The 27,610-nt window shown below is 41.2% G+C and overlaps 2 protein-coding genes and 1 pseudogene across 2 annotated transcripts; 2 read left to right on the top strand and 1 right to left on the bottom strand.

Moving 5' to 3' along the window:
• The first annotated feature begins 2,738 nt into the window (after positions 1 to 2,738).
• Positions 2,739 to 14,443, top strand: LOC113024601 (somatostatin receptor type 3-like). Its single transcript, XM_026171781.1, has 2 exons — positions 2,739 to 2,853; positions 13,596 to 14,443. Exon 2 carries the CDS (start codon positions 13,661 to 13,663, stop codon positions 14,441 to 14,443), a length of 783 nt encoding a protein of 260 aa, XP_026027566.1. The 5' UTR covers positions 2,739 to 2,853; positions 13,596 to 13,660.
• Positions 14,444 to 16,987: 2,544 nt separating this feature from the next.
• Positions 16,988 to 20,020, top strand: LOC113024607 (ras-related C3 botulinum toxin substrate 2-like; annotated as a pseudogene).
• A 5,267-nt stretch (positions 20,021 to 25,287) lies between these two features.
• LOC113024602 (cationic trypsin-like) lies at positions 25,288 to 27,251 on the bottom strand. The gene is made up of 6 exons (XM_026171782.1): positions 27,187 to 27,251; positions 26,659 to 26,851; positions 26,350 to 26,526; positions 25,968 to 26,029; positions 25,561 to 25,703; positions 25,288 to 25,479 (listed from the first exon to the last, which is right to left on the bottom strand). The coding sequence occupies exons 1-6, from the start codon at positions 27,233 to 27,235 to the stop codon at positions 25,324 to 25,326; spliced, it is 780 nt and encodes a 259-aa protein (XP_026027567.1). The 5' UTR covers positions 27,236 to 27,251; the 3' UTR covers positions 25,288 to 25,323.
• Between the last annotated feature and the right edge of the window lie 359 nt (positions 27,252 to 27,610).

Raw genomic sequence — 27,610 nt, 5'->3', positions numbered from 1 at the left:
GGGACTGTCAGCAGGCGTTCGACACCCTCCGCAGATCGCTGACAGAGTCTCCAGTCCTTGCCCCCCCTGACCCCACCCTGCCTTTTGTCCTGGACACTGACGCAAGTAATGTGGGGCTGGGAGCTGTGTTGTCGCAGGTTGGGCCGGAAGGTGAGAAGGTGGTGGCGTACTTCAGTCGGGTCCTGAACAGGAGTGAGCGGCGCTACTGTGTCACACGACGAGAGCTGCTGGCTGTGGTGGCAGGGGTGAGACACTTTAAGTACTACCTGTGCGGCACAGCATTTGTTATCAGAACTGATCATGCTGCCCTTCAGTGGCTGATGTCTTTCAGGGAGCCAGAGGGACAGGTGGCCCGCTGGCTGGAGGAGCTCCAAGCCTTCAATTTCACTGTGGAGCACAGAGCAGGGACGCACCATTCTAACGCAGACGCCCTCTCTCGCCGCCCATGTGCTGCAGCTGGCTGCCGTTACTGTGAGAAGCGAGAGGAAATAGAGCGGGAACTCACGACAATAGACGGAGCAGCACAGCTCGCCTGCAGGGCTCTTCTGGTGGTGGATGCAGCGGAGTGGAGGGCACGGCAGGAACAAGACACGGACCTGCTGCCGGTCCTGCAGTGGCTGGAGAAGGGGGAGCAACCCCTTTGGGATGAGGTCACTGGGTTTTCCATCTGTACCAGGGGGCTATGGGCCAAGTTTGCAGCTCTCAGGCTGAAGGAGGGGGTGTTGGAGCGTGCCTGGAAGGATCCTGCCACGGGGGAGGAGAGGTGGCAGGTTGTGGTGCCAAGGTCGCTGAGGTCAGCTGTGCTGGAAGCCTGCCATGGGAGCACTGGCTCCGGCCACTTTGGGGTCTCCAAGACTCTCCGCCGCCTCCGCCAGGGCTATTACTGGGGTCAACAGCGGAGGGACGTGGAGGACTTTTGCCGCAGCTGTGATGCATGTTCCTCACACAAAGGGCCACAGGACCAGTCCCGGGCTCAGCTTCAGCAGCAACCAGCAGGAGCCCCAATGGAGCGAGTAGCTGTGGACGTCATGGGCCCATTTCCTGGCACAGACAGAGGAAACCGCTATGTTCTTGTGGCCATGGACTATTTTACCAAGTGGCCGGAAGCATACGCCATCCCAGATCAGGAGGCTGAGACGGTCGCTGATGTATTAGTGGAGGGGATGTTCAGCCGCTTTGGAACAGCAGAGACCCTCCACAGTGACCAGGGGCGTAACTTTGAGTCCAAGGTATTTGCTGCCATGTGTGAACGCCTTGGGACTAAGAAAACCCGCACCACCCCACTTCACCCCCAAAGCGATGGGCTGGTGGAAAGGTTTAACAGGACGCTGGCCCAGCAGCTAGCCATCCTTACCTCAGAACACCAACGGGACTGGGATTACCATCTTCCCCTTACCCTCATGGCCTACAGGTCGGCAGTACAGGACTCCACCCAATGTACGCCTGCCCTGCTCATGTTAGGGAGAGAGCTGAGAACTCCTGCAGAGTTGGCTTTTGGGAAGCCCCCGGACGCGCCAGAAGCACCACCAGGCCTGGACTACGCAAGGAAGCTGCAGGACCGGCTGGATTCTGCACATTCCTACGCCCGGGAGCAGCTGGCGAAGGCAGGCCTGCGCCAAAAGAGGAATTATGACATCACCACTAAGGGGAGGCACTTCCGTGCTGGGGAGCTGGTGTGGGTCTACAGCCCAAAGAGAAAGAAGGGACGGTGTCCTAAACTGGATAGCAGCTGGGTGGGGCCTTGCAGCGTCCTAGAGCGAGTAGGGGAGGTTGTTTACAGGGTGCAGTTGCCTCCTAGGGGGAGGATAGTAGCGCTGCACAGAGACCGGATGGCCCCCTACAGAGGGCAGTCCCTCCCCTCCTTTCCAGAGGGACGTGTACAGAGCGTCCATGACCCTGCTCAGAGGGACCCCCGACCGGGGCTGCGTTCCCCTCCCTCGGACTCTCCACCCCAAAGCCCCGAAGCTCCGCGTCCACCTCAGGGGCTCAGGAGGTCAAGGAGGGAACGTAGGCTACCACCCCGCCTCAGAGACTGTGTCGTTCCCTCGGGGACGAGGAACTTATTGCTGGGGGGGCAGTGTAACGATGGTTAAGTGTTATTGTACATGTTGGTTATCTTTGCACACTGTTGTTGTTCTTTTAAGATTCATGTTTGGTTGTGCTGCAGGAAGTAGGGAGGGTGGTGTGGAGGAAGGGGAGGGGGGACCTGGGTTCTGTGGTGTGTGTGTGCCAGGCTGGAAAGAGGAGCTGTACGAGGGCGCTCTCCCCGGAGTTAGCAACCCGCTTGCTTATGTGCAAAATAAACGGACAAACTGAGACCCAACCGTCTGGTTCTTGTGAACGTTACAGTATTGTGTGATCGTGGCAGTGATGTGTAAATATTGGAGGTGCTTTGTAAAAAAGCACATGGACCTGCTGGTAATTTGAACCAATGCAAAGTCAAATAAAAGTCGCAGAGAAAACCTGATTTATTTCAGATTTCCACAACATTTGCTCTCAGCTACGAGAGAGGATAATACAGGATGTGATTAAGCCGAGCATAACCATTATAATATAATGTATATATAAAACATCTAAAACTGTTTCTAGAACTAGGGTTGTGGTTTCTATTGGGTAAGAGTGTTGCTAATACGTCGTGTCTGCAGGGTCCTCGAAATTCCAACAAAAAACAGAGAGAAAGAAAAAAAAAGAAACACGGGCGCGTGTGTGCGCGCGTGGGTATTGTAGGTGGAGGCTGTTCTTACAAACCCCCTCAGCTCTCAGAGCTCTGAGACAGTCTCCGCTGTTCACGGCTCCGAGTGAGTCTGTTCTCAGCTGAAGTGCAGACCGGTGAAACACAGTGAGCGGATAGTTGTAAGTATTTTTTTCCCTTCGTCATGTCTTTAGTCTCTGTTTAGAGTGTGCAGGACAGCCTTTTTAATCCACACTGCCGCTAACACAAGCCTGTGAAAATGAAGCGTCGTTAAGTTTGTCTTACTTAGTAACATAAACTTGATGGCTCGTCCAAACAAAAGCAGCCATTGCCGTCAGCTGGATACATTTTTATTTGCAGAATTCACCTGTGATAGCGGACAGCACACAGCCATAAACTCGTGCTTACATGTAAATACATCAGCTGAAGCTGGCTGGTGTCGTGTTTAGGTTCACTTTAGCAGTCTGTGCTTTGTGTGTTGCTCGTGTCTTTCTGTTTTGTCCTAGTTGTTGCTGTGTATTGGTGGGATTTATTTTAATCTCTAATACTCTTTATTAATGTGAGATATATTTCGCGCCGTGTCTCTGGAGGTGCAGCAAGCCAAAAACATTATCAGTCACGGTCTCATCTGTCTGCTGCTGATACAGAACTCCTGGAATTACTGTAAAAATGAGGATTTTTGTGTATGTGGCTTTTAAAAACGATACAGGTGGAAGTGGAGGCCTTGATTTGCTCTAAAGGGTCACACATACAAAAAGGGGACTGGAATAGAAACTGAACTCAAACTAAAAACAAAAAATGCAGAATTAAGAGGAATAGGAGACACGAGAGAAGAGATGAGGAGAAACCAAGTGAGATGAAGAAGGGTGACATGCAGTGTAGGAGATAGAAGAAGAGATGAGGGGAAAACAACAACAGGGTAGAGAGGAAATAAAAGAAAGAGGAAAGAAGAGGAAGGAATATGAAATCTGCTCCACTATCACTGATAAGGTTTAGAACACTGTTATTGAAGCCCTGCTGCTTGAATTAATGGACTGCTGTGAAACAGGTAAAAAAAATAATTAACCTCTACGTGACCCTTTGTTTTCTCTTTCTTTCACTGTCCGAGGAAACAGAGCTTTTAATTTAATTGGTCACCACTCTTTAGCTTTTAAAGCTTTTCATTCTCGTCTGTTCACCTGTGGTACGTTTTTTTTTTCATAAACTGCATGTGTCCTGCACGCTGTGTAGGAAGAGGATAAAAGTGTTGCTGATATTGGTTTTAGCAGAACTGTGGCAATGCATGTAAGCATTAATGCACCCCCCACAAATTCCTGTATACCTTCCCAAAAATCTACCCTGCACAAGCAGTGTGACACTGTGGGTGCTGCAGAGTCTCCTGTGTTTTTTAACTTCAGTCACTGCCTTAGGGCCAAATGACTCATGTGTGCACACGAACACCTCCCTGCGTGTTTATCTATCCATAGATAAGTCCATCCATATGTGTCGTTCGGAAAAACTAAAATACAACCAAAACCATTCTGTGACCATGTTTGCATTTGCAGATCTTTGATCCACATGACATGCTTGTAAGATTATTGATCACACTCTGTGCAATCTGTGAGCACTTGTCAGCTTTGTAATAAAAAGTGTGGAGGCGGGCAGCGGTGTGGAGGTGACTGGATCCAGTCCAAATCTGTTAATTAAACCGCAACAGAGGAAGTAGATTCCCTGAGGGAGTAGGACTAATGGACAGCCAATTAGCTGATGGTGTATCTCTGCTCAATCTATGCTCTCCCGCTTCGAGTGAAATTGCTTTAAAAAAAAAAAAAAGAACATTACTGTGTATTACATGTCATAAACAGTGTACACACATCACAAACCCACTATTTTCCCCAAAGAAATATGACAAATGAATATTTATAGTCCAAATATTTGCCTTGCTGAAAGCATATGTGTTTTTGTGAAAATACAAGCTTAGGATCTTTGTACTTTGGGCTAAAGTAACTCACAAATGTTTACTGGTCTATCTTGCAAAGATGGGGCTTTAGTAACTGTAGATATTGAATAGGCTAAATTTAGTAAACAAAAAGTACAATATTTCACACTGATAATATTATCACTATTTAAATGTTACCTAAAGTCAAACACTGTACATAAAATTTGGACCCAATCACAACAAGAGCACATACTCTTTTGTGGACTACTGCTTTGAAGCTTCAAGTTTGGCATTTTGGCTGTCACCATTGTTTTTCTTTGGAAGTAAACAATGGCCATATTTAGATGAGAGGCTGTAGTGCTAGCAGCTAGTTAGCAGCTAATGTGGTTTATCTTGATTAGCAACTTGCATACATAGACTGAAGCATATTCATACAGTATTACAATTTAAGTCACAGACCTTTTTGTGACAGAAGACATATAATTTGCCAGATAAACTCGTTAAAATGGTCCAAAAGAGCACAAACATGTTCAGTGATTTTTAACTAGCTGAGGCGTTACCTAGCATTTGCTAGCAGCTTTAGCGACCCTAACCCTGGAGACTGCTGCCAACCTAGAATGTACTGACTTTGGTAAGCTTTTTTTAAATGTGTGTGTCATTAACATTATTGTTGTATTTTATAGGCATATAATGCAAATTCACAGATGCAGGAGTGTGTTTCAAGCTCCAGTCTCTAAATGTTTTGTCTACACGAAGTGTACATATACTTAGGTGTGTTCATGTCCAAGCTCAAAGCGTCGCAGCAAGGAATTCAAGTGATGATTTTGTGCAGCATCATCGTCGTGTGATGATCAGTTGTATCCACAATTATAACTAACATTATAAACCATATGAAATAAATGGACAGATGCACATAAATGTATATAGTTTATGCTGCAATTCCTTGGCACCTTCTTAATGACAGCGTGATAAGTAAGGCTTTGAAATCTATTTTGTGCAGTGAGTGATGGTTACTCTTCCCCATTACCCTTTATGAGATACCCTCTGCAGCCTGGTGGCCACACCACCAACAGTCTTTGCTTTTTCCTGTCCTATTTTTTATATGCTAGGAATAAGGGTGGCAAAAAAAGAAAAGACCAGACTGACATTAAAAGAAACAATGGAAATGCCCTAAAATGCACTTAGTGAATGTAACAATAATGAGCGGCCCTTTGGGCAATCAGCAGGCATTCACTTCCCCAACGAAACAGTTGCCAGACAGGCGTCTGTGTTAATGGGTACCTTGTGGCCTCTAGATTGCATCAGGAGGTTGTTTGTTCCAAGCTGTGGATTGAACAATTACGAGGTATTACGCAGGCGTCAACAGAGTTTTCAGTGAGGAGGAAACATGTATTTACCACCAGTATCAACCATGTAATCATCACCAGGCCTCTTACAAAGAGAGTCACCATTAATGTTTGTATAAATGCTTTCCAATAATTCAACTATTGAATTTTATTCAAGGACATCTCTTTTCCATCTCTTATGCTCTCTTTTGTCTTTATGAGAGGTTAATCACACCAGAAATATGAGAGGTTAAAGCCAAATTGATGGTTGTACAACACGTAATGGTGATAGGAAAAAAACAAAAACATTAAAAAAAAACATGGAAACTGATGTTAAAAGTGTTTATTAAAGCATCGTGCACCAAACCGCTGTCAGCATGAATGTGGATTTTTGAAAGTTTTCAGCTTGTTCCTTTGAAAGACACAACAGCTGAAGCTCACAGCAGGTGCAAGCTATTTTCATTAGCAGAAACCATAACAATAGTATCCAGGCTTATTATGTGCCAAGCAATTGTCGCTTCACCAGCTAATCTCTAAGTACAATACTGCTAGTGTCGCTTTGCAGTTATGAGCAAGCATCATTATGGAAATAACTGAATTTGGGATTCAGTGATGTTGTGGATGAACAGCTGGAATGATCGATATGGGAGTAGAGAAGTGTGTTGTCCTGCAGTGTCAGCCGTGGCATCCAGTTATGAGTACACACACCTTCAGTGAATTCCATCGAGGGACAATAACTGCTGAGGTGGTGCATGACTCAGTATAATAGTCTTTCCTCTGGAAAAGGCTCTGAAAATCTCAAGATGACATCTTGGCTTCAGCTAATTCAAAGGCTAACTGTAAAGCCTATGCTGAAATACACTGAGGCTTCAGTGAAAGTGGATTTTATTTTCTACTGATTCATGAGGAACAAAGTGACATGCATTTGTTGGTAATCACAAACTGAGTTTGCAGCATTGAGTTTAGTCAGAGTTGAATTAGAGCAGTGAGAAAGTCTCTGACGTGAAAGCCTAAAGGTGTTCAAGCCAGCACAGGAAAACATGGGACTGATGAGATTAAGAAAAAACACATTGAACTGTAATGTCGTTAAAGTGTGTAGTGAACAAGTGGATAGAAAGGACTGCTGCTTAGACCACCGACAGTTTGAAAGCGTTGCATAATTTTGGTAGGTTATGAACTGCTGCTGTTGCCTCACATTATACTGTACAAATGGACTGATTCTTATATAGCTTTCGCTTTTCTACTCTCCCGGAGTACTCAAAGCGCTCTATACAACATGCCACAATCACCCAATCTCACAAGCACTGTCTCTAAACTGAGTGCTTTCTATCGACATTCACACACATTCATGCTCCGATGGATGCATCGAGAGCAACCTGGGGTTAGTATCTTGCCCAAGGATACATGAGCCAGGGATCGAACCACCAACCAGGCCTCTCATTGTACTGCCTCAGCAAATAGGTACAATTTCACCAGTTCATTTGTAAACCCTGTGCTGTCTCACTTAAACAGAGTTTTTTTCTAGACTTTTTTCAGTTTTTTAAATATATTTACATTCAATTTATTAATTAAAAAAAACAAAACTGCAAATCAAGGTTTTAAATTAAATTTTTTATTCTTTTTCATTGTGTCACTTTGTAAAATTAATATATATTATATTTTTTATTCAGTCTCATATGTGGCATATGGCATTCACTTATTATTAATAGTTAAATTACTGTAAATGACAACCAGTAAGTTACCATTAAAGTTTAATGATCAGGCAAAATACATATTTCAGTTACACGTGAGATTTTTTTCTATATTTATTTTTTTCAGCACAGCTTCAACGTCATTTAAGTTTTTTCCTGCTTGCACAGAATGATAAGGTTACGAAACCACAGAAGATTACCGTTTCACGCCCTCGATCCAGTCTTGAGTCTTTTCCAAATGTGTTTGATATTCAAATTTGTATGCTTGGCATTTGCTTTTCCCTGCTGCAGCCACAAAATGAGGTAAAAAGTGGGGAAAGTGAACCAGAACACTGAATTAGTAAGCCATATGACTGTATAACCTTGTTTGCTAGAATGATAGAGTAATCCTTGAGATGTGAAATAATAAAAAAGTAAGTACCTTCCTATTTTTAACAAACTTTCTAGTTTCTGTTTCTCCGGATGTCTGCATTAGGAGAGAACAGACTATGCAAAATTTGCCAAAGCAGCAGCTCAATCATATTTTGTGTTGAACCTATTATTTTAAGATTTGCTTTGAAAACTATACATATTCCATTCTATGCCACAAATGGCACATAAATATAGATATGTATAGCAAACAAGTGAACATTTAGAATTGTAATCATCACTTCAGCTAGCATCAGACTTTAAATAACAACCAGTTAACATAAATTTACCCTGAGATCTCTAAGACTATATTATCTTCACTCTGCAGATGCACAGAGGGCAGGTTTTGTGTACACACATGCACAAATGCATTTGTCACACACCTGGCCTCTCACACACAATACTCTTTGTATTTGAATGTAAATGCAAGGACTCTTCAATCAGCAGTCATTCAGACTCTCACTTATCTCGTCAATTTGCTCCATGCAGGGACCTTTAAGCCTTGTCTTGACCTTATGTTACCATAGCAACACCTCCTGGGAGGGTTTTCACAGAGCTGCTCGTGCAATGGCAGACGAGAGAAGTGATGCACTTCAGGAAGAAAAATTGTCAGTCTGCTCTTATTGTGTTTATCAGAGATTAGGGTGGGAGGCAATAGCAAAGGCAAAATGAGGAGAGTGTAGGGGAGTGTGTGTGTGATTAGGTTAGCCTTGCTGACTGTTCACATCTCAGTGGGACATTCAGTGACTATCTAATGTATGGTGTGAGTAAAAAAAACAAAAGATACCTGCAACCACTCCAGTTTGTGTTATGGAACCATTAAACTTCTTATTTCCCCTTTTATATATTAATTAACATATATTCTCGTTATGACAGTGATGTGAAGCCTGTGATATGTTAGAAAATCATTTGTCTTCACTAACCATGGATGTGAATTGCATTACTATAGTTTTTATATGTTCAATTCCATTTTATTATTATAGTGCCAATTCACAGCCACAGTTGCCTCAAGGTGCTTTCTATCACAGGATAAAGATCCTACAATATCATAGAGAAAAACCCAGCAATTCACTGTGAGCAACCACATGGCAACAGAGGGGAGGAAGAACTCATTTTAATAAGAGGCAAAATGTGGCAGAACCAGGCTCAGGAAGGGGCAGCCTTGTGCTGTGACTGGCTGCTGAATGAGAGGAAAGAGAAGGAGGAAAAGGGAGCATAGAGAGACAAGGACAGAACTTGAAGGTAATTGTGGATTTTTTTTTAAGCTTAATAAATGATGCACATGCTAGTAGGGCTGGGCGATATGACCCAAAATTCATATCTCGATATTTTTTAGCTGGATGGCGATATAAGATATATATCTCGATATATTTTTTTACAGTCATAAAGTAAGAACAAAAAGAGAGTTCTTAGTCAAAGCTGTGTCCCAGATGTCACACAGGCACTTTTATTAACATAGAGCAGATGTACATAAAATTTACTCAAAAATAAATTATGAGCATTTATTAAATAATAATGCTCCATAAATAAAAGAAAACAATGTTGTTTTTGTGCATAACAAAAAGCTCACAATTGTGCAGTCAAAATGTAAACTAAAAGACGCTGAGCACAATAACAAAGACAGATTTCACAGCTGCTCTGTTCCCAACTTGTACTGCGTGACTGACAGCCTGGAGTTTGAAATCCGCTTCGCAACCACGTCTCTTAACAGGTGCCATTTATGGTCCTTATACACAGTAGGGTAATATTACGTTGAAGCACAGTACGTATCACTCCGCGAGGCTCAGCCGTAATCCTCCGACAATCCATCAAGCGGTGCAGCTCCGTAGCTTACCAAAGTCGTACTAAAACATTTTTGACAGATTGCTGAGCGCCGTGTTCCACATAAAATCGGTTCGCGGCCATCAAGCACAACCAGAATTCATACATAAGGTGCGCTGTCAACTTTTGAGAAAATGAAAGGATTTTAGTCCGTGCACCACCTCTGGGCTGCATGCCGTTAGCGTGGTTAGCTCGTTAGCGTGGTTAGCTAGCTAACACGTTGACGGCGTCCAGCCCCACACACGGGTCGATGCGCAGTAACTCGTTAATGGAGATTTGCCGTGTCCATCTTGTCGCTTCCTGCAGGTGAAGCAATGGGGGAGGAGGGGGAGTTGTGTTCAGTGAAGGAGAGGCGAGGCCGAGTAACGTTGCGTAAAGACGAAAGTGGACGAAAGAGAGGCAAACTTGCGGCTCCACAGGTATAATTATAATGTAACATAGACTATATCGATATAAAGGATATTGTCACATCTTATATCTCGTATAAAAATATATCGATATTTTTTAAAAACTCGATATATCGCCCAGCTCTACATACTAGCCACAAGGTTGGATTACAAAGAGAATGCACTTCAAATAGTCACAATGTGTAACCACAGAAAGGTTTTGGTTTCCTACTATTTGTTCATTATCTATCCAAAACTGTTTTTTTAATAAATGTTGGAACCATAAAAACCAGAACGATAATTTTATTTTTTTTATTTATGGAGACAGGATTTAAGAGTGAACACTGGCTCTTGTGCCTCAGCTGATTTTTAATATTTTGCTGAACCACTTTTACTGCATTACAACATTCTTTTCTTTTGTGTACTCCTGATACGCTTTATTGAAAAGGACTTATTGAGACTTTATACGTCACTCAAGTTCGCTGACTGGAAAAAAAAAATCAATGACTGAGGCCAGAGAAATAATTGGTGCCTCGATTTAATCTGTTGAACCATTTTAGCTCCGTGTCTTTGTACAGTGTGACACCTGAACATTGTATAACTCCATATTCACAATCACAGCACTGTTTGTGATACAAAGCCTGTCAAAGGTTAGTCAAGAAGACTGTCTCACGTTTATACCACCCATTCATGTTCCCTCTCACACAGCACCTAGTTTATAAAGGCGACTGACTGATGATGTTCCTCTCTGTGTTTATCATAGTTTCTGTCTCTTATCCAATTTTTTGCACTGTGGTCATTTAAAAAATGTCTAAGCCTCTGCTGCTCTCTGTGGTCATTTCCTTGTCAGATTGATGGAAAACTCTTCCACCCCATTCATCCTCACTTTTAATCAGGACCTCTGTCCTCAGGTCCATCCATTAATCTCACCATTTGTCATGCTCCACATCACATCCATCCAGATCTCCAGCATCATCCTTCACCCCTGCGCTGCTATCACCACCGTCTAGACTCCCTCCAGGGGATTTTTCCAGTACAGCTCAATATATCACTACTCCCTTATATGATGATGTCACAATAGGATCTCTTCACTAAAGACTCCTTACACAATGTGCACACATTATAAAAAAATCCATCTTAGCCTTCTTTCATTTGAATAATTTCTGATTTAAACATGAGGTTTTAAAAGCCTAAATAACCCCAAGTATAAGTGTAATTCGATATTAGGTACAAGTTAATATTTCTATATTTATCGACTTCTTGTCTTTACCCTGTTGCTTCATAAAAGCAGTAGCAGCATTAAGCAGTTGAGATCCACGGCATATACCATCCTCTGGCATTCACATTTAGTAACTGAGGTCATGACCTATGGATGGCTCTTAGGTTTGGTCTAAAAACTGTACATAAGGATTGACATTCACCATGATTTGATCACGTGTTTGACCAGTGAACACTGTGGTCTTATTCTCCACTGGTGGTACTGGTGCCCTTTAGGTTGTAATGAATGAAATGTAATTAAAGCAAAGCAAAAAAAAAATCTCCAAACACTGAAAGAGAATTCAGTCATGCTTCAAAGTGTGTACATTTCCTGTGTGCTGCCAATATTTGTACTTATTTTAATCTAAAGTAACTGTCTCTGGGGGATTCTTTAGTGGTGTATATAATTCACCTTACCTTCCCCGCTCTTCCGCTCATCTTCACATCTGCATTAATGTACTTTACTCAGTTGAGGTCGCAGAAGATATGCCTCTGCTATTTTTCCCCCCATAGGTCAGTGCATTTTGTTCCACCAATTATTAACCATCGCTGTGAGGGATGAGGGTGTGCCTGTGTGTGGAACAGTGGTGATTAAGAAGCTGGGATGGCTTCATAAACAAGTCTCGTACTAATAAAACTAAATACCTTATGTCTGTGTTCTGGTGCTCGCTTGCTTTGTTGTGACGGAAGGAAGGTTGTTATGTTTATTAATAGCTTAGTATTCATCAAGCCACTGGGCAGATATGGCCAAACTTTTGAAACTTTTAGGTGTTGTCCAACATCAGCAGCAGTCAACGTTATGTGTACATAGAAAAGTGTGTCTTTGTCAATACATGTCGTTGCCTGTTCATTCTCTCTTACTGCTGTGTATGCCATTGTTTTCTATGTTTTATCTTTCTTTGCTACATATCTTTTAGAGACACAGTTTTATATTTTATTAAACTGGCTCACTCATTCTCTTGCCAATAGTCAGATGAAAAATGTAATAGTGCTTGCACGTCTATTTTTGACAGAAGCCTGTTAAAACATTTAAATATCCCTAAAGCTCACATTAGCTAGTTATATAGTATTGTTGTCTATATGCAAAAAAATGTCACTTGTGAGTTTTACAGAGAAGACATAAACACTAAACATGCAGCAAAAGTCTCCTGCCCACTTGAAACCAAGAACAATACAGCACTTGAGTGCCGGCTGTCTCCAGGCAACCTCAAGGTAACAAGACTTCCCAAGTTGCTGTCTATCCAATAAAAATTCAAAGTCCATACTAGCAAAGAACAATCTAAGACGTGATGGGAAATCTGTTACCTTTACACAGTCAGCCTAGATGTTTCCTCTAAAACTCTAAAACACAATTATAATGCAGTTTAGTTGAAGTTTCATGGACCTGGATTAACGTTACATTAATGATAATCCAGGTGCTAAATAACACCGAGCACCTTTCTTACTCCTAAGGGTTTTACATAAATTCTATACTTTGACAAAAACTATTATTATGTACTATATTTATATTTTAAAGTTAAGCAACAAGTTTGCTGCAGTGTGTATAAGTGTATAATTGCATGCAAACTGTGTGCTGTGTCTATTCCACCATGTAAAGCAGGGTTCCCCAATCCCAGTCCACGGGGGCCGGTGTCCCTGCAGGTTTTAGATCTCACTCTGGGTCAACACACCTGAATCACATGATTAGTTCATTACCAGGCCTCTGGAGAACTTCAAGACATGTTAAGAAGGTAATTTATCCATTTAAATCAGCTGTGATGGATCAAGGACACATCTAAAACCTGCAGGGACACCGGCCCTCGTGGACTGGGATTGGGGACCCCTGATGTAAAGGATGCTACAAAGGATGAAGCATTTTCTCCAACAACAGATCTGCTCGAACAGAAACTGAAAACAGAACTCAGAAAAGGTCCCAGAAGAAACTTTATAGCTTTACAGACACATTTCAGTGGACGAACAACCAACACGGCTGATTTGTTGGAAGAGTTGATTAACTGGACATCTCCGAAATGTTAGAATACACCTTTAATGCATTAATTGCTTTATATTTCATGTCCACATGAAGTGTGCTAAATTAATTAACTTTGCTTTCTGTAGGGCTGCTGATCTTCTACTGATGTGAGCTTACCAACAACTGTTGCCTGATAGTCGTTAACGCCTCGATGGAGCTCGTCCAGTTTGCTTTGCTGCCTCAGGAAGTCCCTACAGCTACCTGGAGCAACACCTCTGCCCCCTCCTACTCTCATTTCCTGCTCCTTTCTACTCCCTCCGAACCGCTTCACAGCTTCAACCAAGATGACACTTCGTTTCTCCTTAACAGGTCCTGTCAAAATTGCACCAAAAGTAAACCAGGATCCCTCCCTGGCTTGGCTGGAATCTTCATCCCACTTATTTATGGCATCGTTTGTGTCGTTGGCTTGGTGGGAAACACTCTGGTCATCCATGTTGTTGTCAACTACACAAAACACGAGTCAGTCACAAACATCTACATCCTCAATCTAGCCATTGCAGATGAGCTTTTCATGCTGGGCCTACCCTTCTTGGCGGTACAGAACGCTTTGCTCTCGTGGCCTTTCGGCTCTCTGATGTGCCGAGTGGTTATGACAGTGGATGCCATCAACCAGTTTACCAGCATCTTTTGTCTAACTGTGATGTCAGTGGACCGATACCTGGCTGTGGTGCATCCCATCCGCTCTTCTTGGTGGCGGCGCCCCCACGTGGCTAAGGCTATCAGTGGCACCGTTTGGGCGGGGTCCTTTGTGGTGGTGCTGCCGGTAGTGGTGTTCGCGGATGTGCTGAAGGATGATGGGAACTGCAGCATCGTGTGGCCTGAACCAGCAGAAGTGTGGAAGACATCGTTTATTGTCTACACGTGCACTGTTGGATTCTTCTGCCCCCTGCTGGTCATCTGTTTGTGCTACCTGCTGATCGTCATCAAGGTATGACTTTTAGAGTAACACTGAAATAATTTGAGTTTTTAAGATAAAGGAGGAAGTATGAGGCTGCAAACTGTTTTAAGAGTATTGTGGCTGCAGTCAACTAATGTTGATGTACTTGATTGACATTTTATGATTGACATTTAACTGTTCATCCACTGTCTAAAAAAAGCCATTTCCTTTAAGGCCACTCTTACACCCTCAGGAAAGGGCTAGGGGATGAGGGGATTAACAATGATAAGCTCAGGGGACAGATAACGAGTCAACTATACTGTTATATCACTCCAACAAAGGATGTCAACAGACTAGAATCTGCTGAAAAGACAAGAAATGGTTAATCAAAGAAAAACTTCACTCTCACATAGGGCACTGGCTGCTCACTACTAGCTCAAACACAGAGCTAAACTCATCGTCAAATACGTCAAAGCACATCACTACACAAGCCTCTGCAGGCTGGGAAACAAACACCTAAGGTCACCACAGTACTGACACTGGCGTACACCGAGGAGCTCTTCACAAGCTTGTATCCAGCTATACACTGGCTCCTCAGGAGAAATGGGCGGCAGCTGAACCTGTGGGAGCCTGCTAGGGTTATAACAGCCACCCTCACTTTACGCCAGCTTTCTTCTGTTCATTATAAACAGGTTGAAAGAGCAGGCGGTGGCTGTGTTCACAGCCAGAGCTGTGAGCATGAGATGACCATATTAACGATGTCCCCACTCTTACATATTACACAGATAAACAAGCAGTAAACACTGTCCTAAACCTCACTGTGCACAGCGATTACTTGCACATGCATTGGCCACAAGGTTTACAAATTTGGGCCATGTTTAACATGAGTATCTAATTTTAACAGTATACACCAATGAGGCTTAATATTATGATCACTGATAGGTGAAGTGAATAACACTGATTATTTCTTTATCGGGGCACCTGTTAGTGGGTGGGATATATTACAGAGCAACTGAACATTTTGTAGTCAAAGTTTATGAGTTAAAAGCAGAAAAATGGGCGAGCACAGGGATTTGAGTAAGTCTGCAATATTAATAATATTAATATTGTGATGGCTGGATCATCTCCAAACTGCAGCTCTTGTGGGGGGTTCCCGGCTTGCAGTAGTATCTATCAAAAGTGGTCCAAGGAAGGCGCAGTGGTGAACCAGCAACAGGGTCATGTGCAGCGCATGAGGCTGCATAGCTGCAGACCAGTCAGGGTGCCCGTGCTGACCTCTGTACATTCATGAAAGCACCAAAAATGGGCACATGAGCATCAGAACTGAACCATGGAGCAACAGAAATACATGGCCTCTAAAGCTGTGCCCTCTTTCAGCAACGCAAACATGTTTCAGGACTGGTTTAAAGAGTACAACAACATGTTTAAGGTTGAGAAGCTCCGAGGCCCCACCTCGCAACTTCCAGAACTTAAAGGATCTGTTGCTAGAATCTTGTTGCAGATACAGCACACCTTCAGGGCTCCAGTGGAGTCCATTCTTCAGGGCTGTTTTGGTATCAAAAGGGGGACCTGTGGCCTGTGGTCATAATGTTATCCCTGATCGGTATCTGCATGAGTGTGTGTGTACACTGTTACTGTAACTTGTTTATATGTAAACAAGGTTATAACTTTTCATCTTCCACTTTCACAGTTGCTAATCTTTTTGCAGTCATGATTAACATTGCTCATGTTGACTCATTGTGAATCATGTTGCTGCATCTGTGGGAAACATAAATGAACTTTGGGAACATAATGGCTCCTTCCACACTAAAACTCTGTCTCGGTTATTTTTGTTTAAAAAAAAGAACCTCACTCCTCTCCACAGTGACGTCCTCCTAAACTTACATTACTCAGAAAATCTGCCAACATGTGCGTAGATGCTGAAGCCCAACGTAAATGGACTACACTCTGTTAATATCACTAATGGCACAGGAGGATGAGTGTACTTAAGTAGTATTTGCACAGACCTAATGGAAAAGCAGAGTGTGCCATGGTTAGCAGGTGTTTCTACATTTTGGGAGAAAAACAGCTTTTTAACTACTGGGTCATTAAGGAGGCTGAAGCCCATCCCAGCTGTCATTAGGCAAAGGGCGGGGTAGACCTCGGACAGGCCATAAAACAGGATTAATCTGGTACACTAGTCTCTTTCTTTCTGTAAAAAAACATCTGTGTCTGCAAACATTTGTGTTATCAGTTTCATTTGAGCCTGAATACATTTGAATATGAATATGAAATTTCTCAAGTTTTTAAAAATGAGAAATTAAACTGTTATTCTACTATGAGACCACACGGGGGCAGCCCTGCCTTATTATGTATTATTCTCTCTTACTAGACATGGTTAGGATGGCTTTTGTGTCAAACTAACCAAAGTAATGTTGTTGGTTAATGTTTTTGTGAACAGTGGTATTTCAAGTATGGTCCTGTTTTTTTCTCCATTACAGGAGTTTCACTGGTTAAACAATCAGTGAATTGAAAGATTGTTGAATGAATGAATAACCAATGAAATGAAAGGTTGCCTATGACTTGTTGGCTGATCGCTGACCTTCTCTACTCTCCCCACAGATTCGACAAATATTCAGCTAATGTGATGGTGGACAGCAAGCCGGTCAACCTGGGCCTCTGGGATACAGCTGGACAGGAAGATTATGACAGGCTCCGCCCACTGATCTAGCCACAGACGGTACAGAATCACACATACACACACAGGCACACACAGTAACTAATGGACATAAAGTTACACAGACAGAACTTATATAACATGTCAGCTAATTAAAACTGCAGCAGCTATTCAAATTCTTTGTCTCCTTGTCTCTCCATCCAGGATGTTTTCCTAATCTGCTTCTCCCTGGTTAGCCCGGCATCCTATGAGAACGTCAGAGCTAAGGTGAGTTTTGGCTGTTTTTTATGAGGCCTGTCTCTCAGCTGCCGAGGAACAAAATGTAAAAAAGAACAAACAGAACAAAAGCAGGAATTTATTATAGAGAAAAAAAATAGGTACTTGGATTACAAAATGGAGAAAAAGCCTAAACAGGTCTAATAATTGATGTGAATGAATGATTGATGCTGTGGGTGAAAGTTGGATGATGTATTTCTCTCATCTTTAATAGCTACAGCATATCATTTGTTTTTCATGCCTTCATCCACCTTTCTGTAACACCTGGCATCAGAGCTTCATCTCCCTCCACCTTTGATTCTGTTTTTTGCCTCTAACACGTTCCTTGATTTTGCGTGTTCCCCTTTCTTGCCTCTTATTTAGTTTTCCTTTACTCTGTATTCTGCCAGTGGTACCCTGAGGTCCGTCACCACTGCCCCTCCACGCCCATCATCCTGGTTGGCACTAAGCTGGATCTGAGGGATGAAAAGGATACCATTGAGAAACTGAAGGACAAGAAGCTGGCGCCTATCACCTATCCACAGGGCCTAGCTCTGGCTAAGGAGATAGGTCAGTCACTCTTACTTTATTTGCTTGAAAAGCACTTTAAGATTTGAAGCTCTCCTCACCAGTGAAGATATGAAACTAGCAGATGAAGATGCTAGAGAACTTTGTAGCCTGACTGCCTCTGCAAATTTTTGTTATTCCCCTCATTTCCTGGCATCACAGTAAAAGTATAGTAGCTGTAGTTGACTATAGTGTTCTTTGAAAGTTGAACTTATTCTTCTCCACTACCAGCAAACCTTTCTTCTCTTACTTTGTCTTTGTAGTTCTTTCTCTTCTTTTATTAACATATATGTGTCTTCGCATGTATAGATGCAGTCAAATACCTGGAGTGCTCAGCCTTGACCCAGCGTGGTCTGAAGACTGTGTTTGATGAGGCCATTCGTGCCGTCCTCTGCCCTCAGCCCGCCAAGGTCAAGAAGAAGCCCTGCTCGCTGCTGTAAACGGTACGACTGAATAAAACACAGAGGAAGAGGAGGAAGAGAGATTAGACGTTTGAGAGAAGAGAGAAACAAAGTGAACTCGCTCATTAAATGAACACATAAAGTAGAGTAGAGGTTTGAGGGCTTCTTTTCTTTTCTTTGAACATAAGTCTGAAGCTATTCAATCAAGCCTTTTATTTGTCACATGCAATGTTTACATCTGCAGTGAAATTGGACCCCCCCGAACATACATACGTATCAGCTCCAGCCTTGAGACCACAGCTGACACCGATATGGTAGCTGCATGAAATGATGGTGGTTTTCCTTTAGTGCGAACAACTGCATGTCAATTTCACAGTTGGTCTAACTGGTCTCTCAGTCTCCCGTTGGAGAGCTTCTCTGAGATGTTATCAATCTTGTGCTCAGAGAGCAGAGACTGCCGTGAGCTTCTCCAAGATCGTATCCGTGCTGCGTTCAATGAGCCCATTTTGAGAAGTCACGACCCGTCCCATCATTTCCATCATAGCGGGCAGCCTTGTGGGGTTTTGGAAAGCCAATTCTGCTATCTTTGATAAGCCAGGGCCAAGCCAACTCCGAACAGCAAGAACCCTGTTATCATGGTTCCGAAAAGGTAGATGTCTACAATGTCCTCGATTGACAGTCCCGCCAGGCACACGACCCTCCAGTTCCTCCACCCGTCCATTGTGTATCCAGAGGGGAACGTCCCTCTAGGACACTCGGACTTACTCAAGCCCAGGCTTCTCGTTGAGAAGAGCGTGTCAATTGCATTCAGGGACCAGTTGTTCAAATCCATAATTCCTCTTTTAGGTTGTAACAGACCGTGAGAGTCATCCAGGGCAAAAGTAGAAAAGTAGACGAGACTAGACAAGGACATTGAGAAGCCAAGCAGGAAAGAGAAGGAAGAGGGAGAGGAGAAAAGTGCGACTGCCTTCGTCCAGAGCCAAACGAGAAAGGAAACTGTAGACACTTATCACTAAGAGGTGATTCAGAAGTTTGTTCTTGCACATATAATGGACAGAAACATTAAAGAGAAAAGAAAAGACATAAATGAACACAACACAAGACAGAAAAGTTTCACATGCTTTGTACTCAATTTCATTTTTTTGCAGAGGAAAAATAAATTTGTCCTGAATATTGTTGGAGTAATTTTGTCCCACAGGCATCAATTTAACCCCATGATTTATGTGACCTTTGTTTTAGATTCTCACAGGAGCACAGAAGAAGAGAAAAGGACTGCAGACCCTGAAGAATATATGCAAATCTGCCATGTCTCTAATGTATATCTACAACTTTAAACAAAACAAAAAACCAAACAATGTATGGTGTGCAGGTTTGCTATTGTTTTAGAAATGCCAACGAGCTCTTCAGTCCAAATCCAGACGCTGCCCAGACAGGATTTCTTTGTAAAATATATCAGTTTAGAGATTATAGACCCTTTGAGTTTAAGTGTAAGTCTGAGAGCAGCATGCTGCCTTCATCTAAAGTACTGCCAACAATATATATGTGTTTCATGAAACCTAAAATAAAAATAACTTTTGTAACTGAAATAAACAGTGTTTCAGTATGATTTGTTCACTGTGCTGTTTTCAGGGTGATGAATGTAAGGAGCAGAAATGGTCGTTTGTGAGGAAGCAAGCAACAAGCAAACTTGTGTCTGAATAAGATTTATTAACAAATGTATTATTTGTTGTGCTATTAAAATAAAAATAAAACATTTGATTGCACAAAAGATTCACATTATTTCTCCACAACATGTGACCTTTTGGATTGAATGCCTATACTCAACTATGGGGGATATAAAATTCTCATTTTGATACAGCTGCTGATATCGCCTATACTCTATCCTTATTTACATATTGTGGAGAACAGCATCTTTTTCTGGTGGTGGGTTGAAAATGTTCAGACTCAAACAGCACTTTCAGTTTTGCAGTTTAATGTTTGACCAGCTTTTTTGCCAAAACACCTTCATGTTTCAATCATTTTAGTAATCCTGCGAACAGTTAATCATGTCACATGGTGCTCAAGTCTTCAGCTGTGATTTTATTTGTTATTTAATTAATACAGTTTAATGTCTTATAATATAGATAGCTACACAGGCATACAGAGAGATTGTTTACTTTATTAATCCCCAGTGCGACTGAAGATTAAACTGAATATAAAGCATTTAAAAGAAGCTCAATCTTAAACTCATAACAGAACAGTAATGTTAGTCCATATAAAACTGATGTGGAATATTTTCCTCTTGAATTATTAGGTTAACTTTGATATTTTGTGGTTAGTTTGCCAGGATGATGACTGTCACCTCTCTGCCTTTCTGCAAGAGGCTCCATATGCCGCTGTTCTAGTGGATACTGTAAAAATAAATAAGCAATGATATATGATAATACATTATCATTAAACTCTTAACTATACAGTAGTAGTAAAAAATATTTTATATTTTATATTTTTCCAAATATCAATGAAAGTATAGGCATTCATGTAATAATAGTAATAATAATAATAATAATGAACATGAATTATGTTTCATTCACAAAATATTTTCTCTTGCCAGTTAGTATTGTATTGTAGTGGTATTGTAATTTTCAGGAGACTGACAGTAACAGAAATTGATTCCATAGACAAGAAATCAACATGGACGTGGACCGCCACACTGCAAAACATTTGGTAATTTTTTCTGAATGGTTTATAGTTATGACCCTATTAAGGATACACAGAAGACAATGGACGAATGGACAAAATAAAACATGTAGAGTACTTTTCAAATTCTTTTTGGTGTTTGCTCAAATATGGGACCTTAAATAAGTTTTTTTAATAATATAATTTAACTAGACCATACCTAGAATTTTTTGTGGTACATTTCCCTGATGACAGATCCTGATTTAATTTCATGGTTGGAAGGACCAGGAAAAATTCTAAAAATTGTTTGAGTTGAGACAAAATGACCCTATTAGCAAATCACCATCGGTTTAAGAAAGGACACAAAACAATTCAGTTAACATACAAAATCTGATATGAAAGAGGCAATATAGATAAACTACTGTCAAACAATAACATTTTTTGAGATTGAGCCCATTTGAATATAACAGTTTAATTTGACAGACAAGCACATCTATGTAATACCATAACAGTATATGTTGGTGTACGTGTGTGTGTGTGTGTGTTCAAGACATGTTTGCAGTTGGAAGTGTAGATTCCTTTTGTGAACAGAAGACAGTTCTTAGATAACTCAGTGCTTGTTACCCCGGGCTCACGCTTCTCCATGTCGCAATCTGATAGATGAGTCTGCTTTTGGCAGTTAGCAGGAAAATGGTACTTGTTTGACTGCATTGTGCAAAGTGTAAAGTTTGGTGGAGCGGGGCTCATGACGTGGGGTTGTTTTTGTGGAGTTGGGCTCCACCCTGAGTCCTGACCTCTGCCCGTCAGAACACCTTTGGGATGAATTAGAGCAGAGACTTCAAGCTCATCCATCATCAGTGTCTGACCTCAAAAATATGTTTCTGGAACGGTGTTCTGCATGCGGTGTTCCTGAGTTCACTGATGTTATGGTGTGTAAAATTTTCACCACTGGATGTCAGTAGATTGCAGATTGCGGTTAACTTAGTTCTGTTTTTTTATACCCATCCCAATCATCTTAGCTATGTTGTTAGGATGGTAGATAGGAAGCACTTAAGCACAGAAAGAAATTGCTTATCTTGTATAGAGTGCTTTGAGTAGAAAAGTGCAATATCGGAAGAAGGCCATTTACCACAATGTCTCAGAACCCTACTGTGTTTGCAAATCAAGTAATTCTGTGAAATGATTGATTGATGACTGTCCTTCTCTGATCCCCACAATGCCTCACAACAACTTAACTAATGGGATGGTGCATAGGCAGCCAGTCAGCCTGGGCCTCTGAACACACAGTTGCTCAAGAAAATTATAGCAGGGCCAACCCATTGTCCCTCCTACAGATGGTATACAAGCATACTTGCAGTTAGAAAAAGTTAAACTTTAACATTAGTCTGCAAGCCTAAAATTCTGTTTGTGACCTTGGAAATAGCTTAATAAAAATCAAGTCACATAGAGCACTTACATCATATCACACACACACACACACACACACACACACACACACACACACACACACACACACACACACACACACACACAAAGGAATGAAATTCATCTCTTTGTGAATGAAATGGTTTTTTTTATATGATTTGTTAATAAGTTTTATGTTTTTTTAATTTTTTGAAATATGTATAGCTAAAAAAATTTGATCAGGTAACAAATTTACAGTTATTTCAAAGTGTCCTTCAGTTCTTGCAAACAGCAGCAGTTGTCCACATGATCTATATGTCCACTGTATTTGCAGTTTTGTTGTGTGCTGAAAGCTCATAAATGCTTATCATGTTTACTGTTTCTATGCGATCATGAAGATGTGTGGCTTTCAGCAAAGATACAACTTTAGTTATTTTGTGAGGTTTTGCCAGAATGATCAGAGGTTTTTTTTAATCATGCGAAGGACAACATAATTTTCTTCATTATTGACCCAGATCCTAACCCCAAGTTGCTCTTCGATGTATCAATTGAAGCATGAATGTGTGTGTGAATGTTAAGTACAATGCACTTCAGAATAGGAGAAAGTGCTTGTATGAATATGTGAATGGGGCATGTTATATAAAGCGCTTTGAGTGCTCTTGGAGAGTAGAAAAGCACTATATACCAATCAGACCATTTACCATTTATCATCTGAGTCTATGATGTTGACATCAGTGAAGAGATATCTATCCATCCATCTACAAATCATTTTTAGCCATCATACTGAAACCAGGGAGATGACACTGGGGTGAATCCAGAGTACTTTTTTACAATCTATCCCAGCAACTGGCATTGTGGTTTTAGTCAGTTAATCCTGAGCAGTCCATGTGTTTTTGAATGTTACTGTACTGCATGCATGCATCACTCTTTTCTGCAGGCTGTAGATTCATATACATGTTTGCTTGCGGCTTGTATCAGGATTCTTCTTTTCGGTCAGAAACCTTAGGCAGGGAAATACAAGAGAAAACAGGTCTAAATAGTCAGATGCCAGTCAGCCTAAATGAAGGGTTTTGAAGTGTAAGATTTAGCATTGTGTCATAATGAGGAAAATTGCAGTCTGTGTAAGTTTCAGACCACTACAAATCCTAGTGCAAAAACCATCTTTTTATTTCTACTCAAAAATCACTTTTATGCGATAAAAAATTTAAGAGTTTTTAGTATTTTCTGTGATTTAGAGATATTTGTAAATGATCACGGTAACCATAGCCCTTATTTGGGTGCTCATGTCATTGCCCACATGAGCACCCAAGTTTCTCAATAAGATATAAGAGGCCCCAGGTGGAGCAACCTCAAGCAGCCCACTCAGGGACTCCAAGACAGCCGGGTACTCTGAACTGTCATTCGGCACACAGACAACTGTCAGGACCCGTTTCTTGAACCAAAAGCACAGGACCTGTTCCTCTCTCCCATTGGGAAAAACTCCAACGCACAGACAGCAAGATACTCACCCCGGCCACTGTGCTTTGGCCTTCTCCATCACACTGTTTCAAGGCATGGAGTGAAATCACAACATTACATGCAATCCTGGCCTCCCTTATGAGAAACTGCACAAACTGGCTAAGCTTGGAAGTCTTCTCTTCTATCATCGAGACCTTTCTGTTCCACCTTGAAGTCAGCCCATCATGAAGCTTAGAGAGGATTTTTTGATTCTCATTATAGTCATTAAAGACCTGTAGACCCTTAATCTGGCTTTCAGCAGCTTCACAGCTACGCTGGAAGTCTACAAACACTTAAGTTCTAAACTGTCCTTGGAGCCAATTCTAGGCCATGCACTAAGTTTATCTCTAAAGGCTTTGACAATAAGAAAATAGTTTTCAAATCTCTCATCTAAAACTTCCCATGGTGCTTTATAAGCAGCCTCAGTGCCTAACAGGAAATAGTTTTCAACAGCCTTCTTAGCTGGTCCACTAACGTACTTGCACAAATAGTAGATTTTCTCAGAGCCTGGTGTGTTTTTTTCTTTTGATCAAAGTTTGAAAGGCAGCTTTCCAGTTCTTATACTTTGGTGGGTCACAACTGAATGTTGTTGGCTTTGGCATAGGAAGATGACTAGCACTAATAGAATCTGCTATGGCAAGTGCTGCAATGCTACCGTCATGCTGTGGCTGTATAATAGCTTGTTGTGGTGAACATCTGTCACATATGTGAGTTACATATGTGACTTGTGTGATGACTTGAGTCTCCTTCCTTTTCCCTTTCAGATTTTCATGCAAGTAGTAACTGCTTAATTTCTTCTCCTGAATCTTCATCTTGCTCTTGCTTTTACACTTGCATGGATGCCTTAGCAGCCTTAACTGTTTGAGTGCTTCCAATCACTCCAGTTCCTTGCACTTCTCTTCCAAAACCTTTCGCCTGGCAGCATTTTCAACCTCAAGTTTTGCTTGCAACTGTGCTTCTTCTTCCTCCATCCTTAAACATCATCTACAGGCCTCAGCTGTTTATTCTGCAATCTGTCTTTTATTTTCAGCTTCCAGCTGCAGAAGCTCTGCTTGCTGACACTGTTGTTCATGTATGATTTTCAATGTTGCTTGAGCTGCAGCGATTTTAGCAGCAGTTTCTTGTCCGCTCACAGATGATGCGCTGGAGGACTTAGAGGTGACTCTTGATGACCTCCGAATTTTCCTTTCCGTCCAGTCCATCCTTTCCAAAATGTTATTCTGACTTATGAAGCGGTGTTTCATCATTAGGTGTCCTGCAGCTGATTGATGGCATGTCACAAACCTGGTTTCCATCTTCACAGTGTCAATTTCACAGTTTCTGAAGAACAAAATGATCTACTATCTGAAACTATATTCACACCACACATAAGGTGTGTGGTTTTATACACATAAATTTACATTTCTGAGAAAAAGTGGTTCTGGGATAGAAACAAATCACACCACACATATTTCTTGTAGAGCTGATTGTTTATTTTTTTCTTGAAATCTTATTTAATTGAATTATTTTCCACTATTTGGTGTAATGAAGTTGTTTATCCAACCAATGTAAGAGCAGACCTTCAGAGAAACAGCTGATCTGCTACAGACACATGTCCCACCTCCAACATGAACACCGTAAATCATGTTGTTGAATAACACTCCACCACCAGAATCACCCTGAGAAAGAAAATATAATCCATAGGTTTATTTTAAAACATCTGATAATGGAGAGTAAACGTTAGCAGCATGGCAGCTCACCGGACATGTGTCCACTCCAGCTTCTTCATAACACATCGTGTTTCCATTTGGCCATAATAATGGTGAATTACATGGAGTGCGATTAAGCCCACAGTTAACAACATGCATCTTTGCACACCTGAGATGAGGCGGTTCACCAGGGACTAAAAAAAAAGGAAAAGAACAAAAGCTACTCAGTGTTTCATGCAATGAAATCAGATCAGAAACATGCTTTCACTCATTTCTGGAACAAAATGTGTGAAGCTGAGCAGCATTTAAAAAAGGAGGGAAACTGAGAGTATATCCACCATAAAATCAAATAAATACTGCATGTCATCACAGTTGTAAAATTAAAACAGGCTCACAAGCCAAAATCAAATTCTAATGTAAGCTAGAAAAATGAAAAAATAAAATAAAATTGGTCTTACGTGGGATGTTCTGTTGATTAACTAGATAACGACCAAGGCCTGCAATTTTAATTTCATTTCCTCTACAAATTAAAGAATAATAATTAATTAGTCCATCCATGTGTTGTGAGTATTTCCAGTTCACTATGACTAAAGCTAAATTAACTTTAAGGATTCAAAAATTAAACATAAAATTTCTGATTATTCTCTGAATTTTATGCCACTCTCATATTTTATTGTCCTTTACTCTGGGTCATGAATGCATCTCCTAAAGTAAAGAGAGTCTTATTCTCATTCTAAAGCATACTTGCAGATTTGCTTTAAGCATGTAAGAAAATCTAAATAATTCAGGTTACAACGACAGTTTAAAAAGAAAACCTATCATGCTTGTGTTGGAACTCACATGTTCGGAGGAATGGAACAATCAGGTAACTGAACAGGGTCAGTCCTGATCGATGCCGGTGAGATTTTCAGTAGCATGATGTCATGTTTTCCTGTTTGGTCGTCAAAGATTTGGTGATCAATAATTGTAACCATACTTCCTGGACCTGGATGAATTCCTACATATGCAGACATAGTCCTAAACAATGGAAATGGTTATAACAAAGTCTTTATTATGAAAATAAAGAACAAATATCAGTAATGATTTTTGCCTCTGGCCTTTTTGATTCTGTCTAATCTTAAGTTTTAAGTGAAATTCTCATTTTCTCACCATCCAGGTTGATCTTTCCAACAGTGAGCTGCAGTTAGAACCCACTCTCTGTGGATCAGAGAGCCTCCACATCGAGAAACAGCTGTTCCTTTGGTTGCAGTTATTTTCACATGGTACAGATGCTTGGTGTTTTCACAGTCATAACCGTTGAAGATTCTTTTGTGTAAATCCAGGACTGCGCTCTCTGTGACACCTGAAATAAGCCCAGTAATTTACTTACAAATAGTTGCTTCACTGTCTGAACAACATTATCTTTCTCAGCCAGTTGTTAGGCTGAAAAGATTTATCATAAATAAGTGATGAAATTCAAACATATTGTATGAGCGAGTGTTCCTGATACTGGGAAATTCTGACAAATATACAAAACTGATATCAAAGGAGAAACAAAGAATTAGAAGGACATACATGATATTAACACAAAACAAGCAAAACAAGCCTTTATTAACATAGATGTGTCATAACCTAAGGAACAGTTCAAACAGACAAAGTTCAAACAAGCACAGGAAGTGAGTGCAGTAGTTCACTTACCAACCCACAGGAGGAGAAGGAGGAACTTCAGATGAGCCATTGCTGTCATTCAGCTTGTGTGAATGCTGTGCTGCAGTGAATGCTGTGCTGGGACCTTTTTAAGCCTGTTCTCACTGTGTTAGTGATGGATCCACCAATCAAAGAGCCTAATGTTATCAACAAAACCCCATTGGTTCGTTGGGACAGTTTTCATGCAAATGTTGAACATCTCTTCATCTTAACAAAAAAGTGTCCTCATTATTTGTAGTCTTTGTCATCCACATACTCCAGGAAATGATACTGCATTTGTTAAAATAAGTTGTTTTTTAACAGAATAATTTCAAAGTTGAAGTTAATTTATACACACACAACTTTTTAGGGTGTGTGTATATCTTTTTCTAAGAGTAGCATAAAGGAAAAACTATAAAACATCTGTTCTTCAATT

Source organism: Astatotilapia calliptera, chromosome 6, assembly GCF_900246225.1.
Source record: "Astatotilapia calliptera chromosome 6, fAstCal1.2, whole genome shotgun sequence".
Lineage (NCBI taxonomy): Eukaryota > Metazoa > Chordata > Actinopteri > Cichliformes > Cichlidae > Astatotilapia > Astatotilapia calliptera.
The sequence above is the reverse complement of the archived record's forward strand: the minus strand, read 5'-3'. Positions and strand labels throughout refer to the sequence as shown.

Coding starts and splice junctions, on each gene's coding strand:
- LOC113024601 (XM_026171781.1), top strand. CDS start 13,661: ATGGAGCTCGTCCAGTTTGCTTTGCTGCCTCAGGAAGTCCCTACAGCT.
- LOC113024602 (XM_026171782.1), bottom strand. CDS start 27,235: ATGACAGCAATGGCTCATCTGAAGTTCCTCCTTCTCCTCCTGTGGGTT. Junction 26,030..26,349: donor TGTTCCATTCCTCCGAACAT/GTGAGTTCCAAC, acceptor TTTAATTTGTAG/AGGAAATGAAATTAAAATTG. Junction 25,480..25,560: donor CTGGAGTGGACACATGTCCG/GTGAGCTGCCAT, acceptor TTTCTTTCTCAG/GGTGATTCTGGTGGTGGAGT.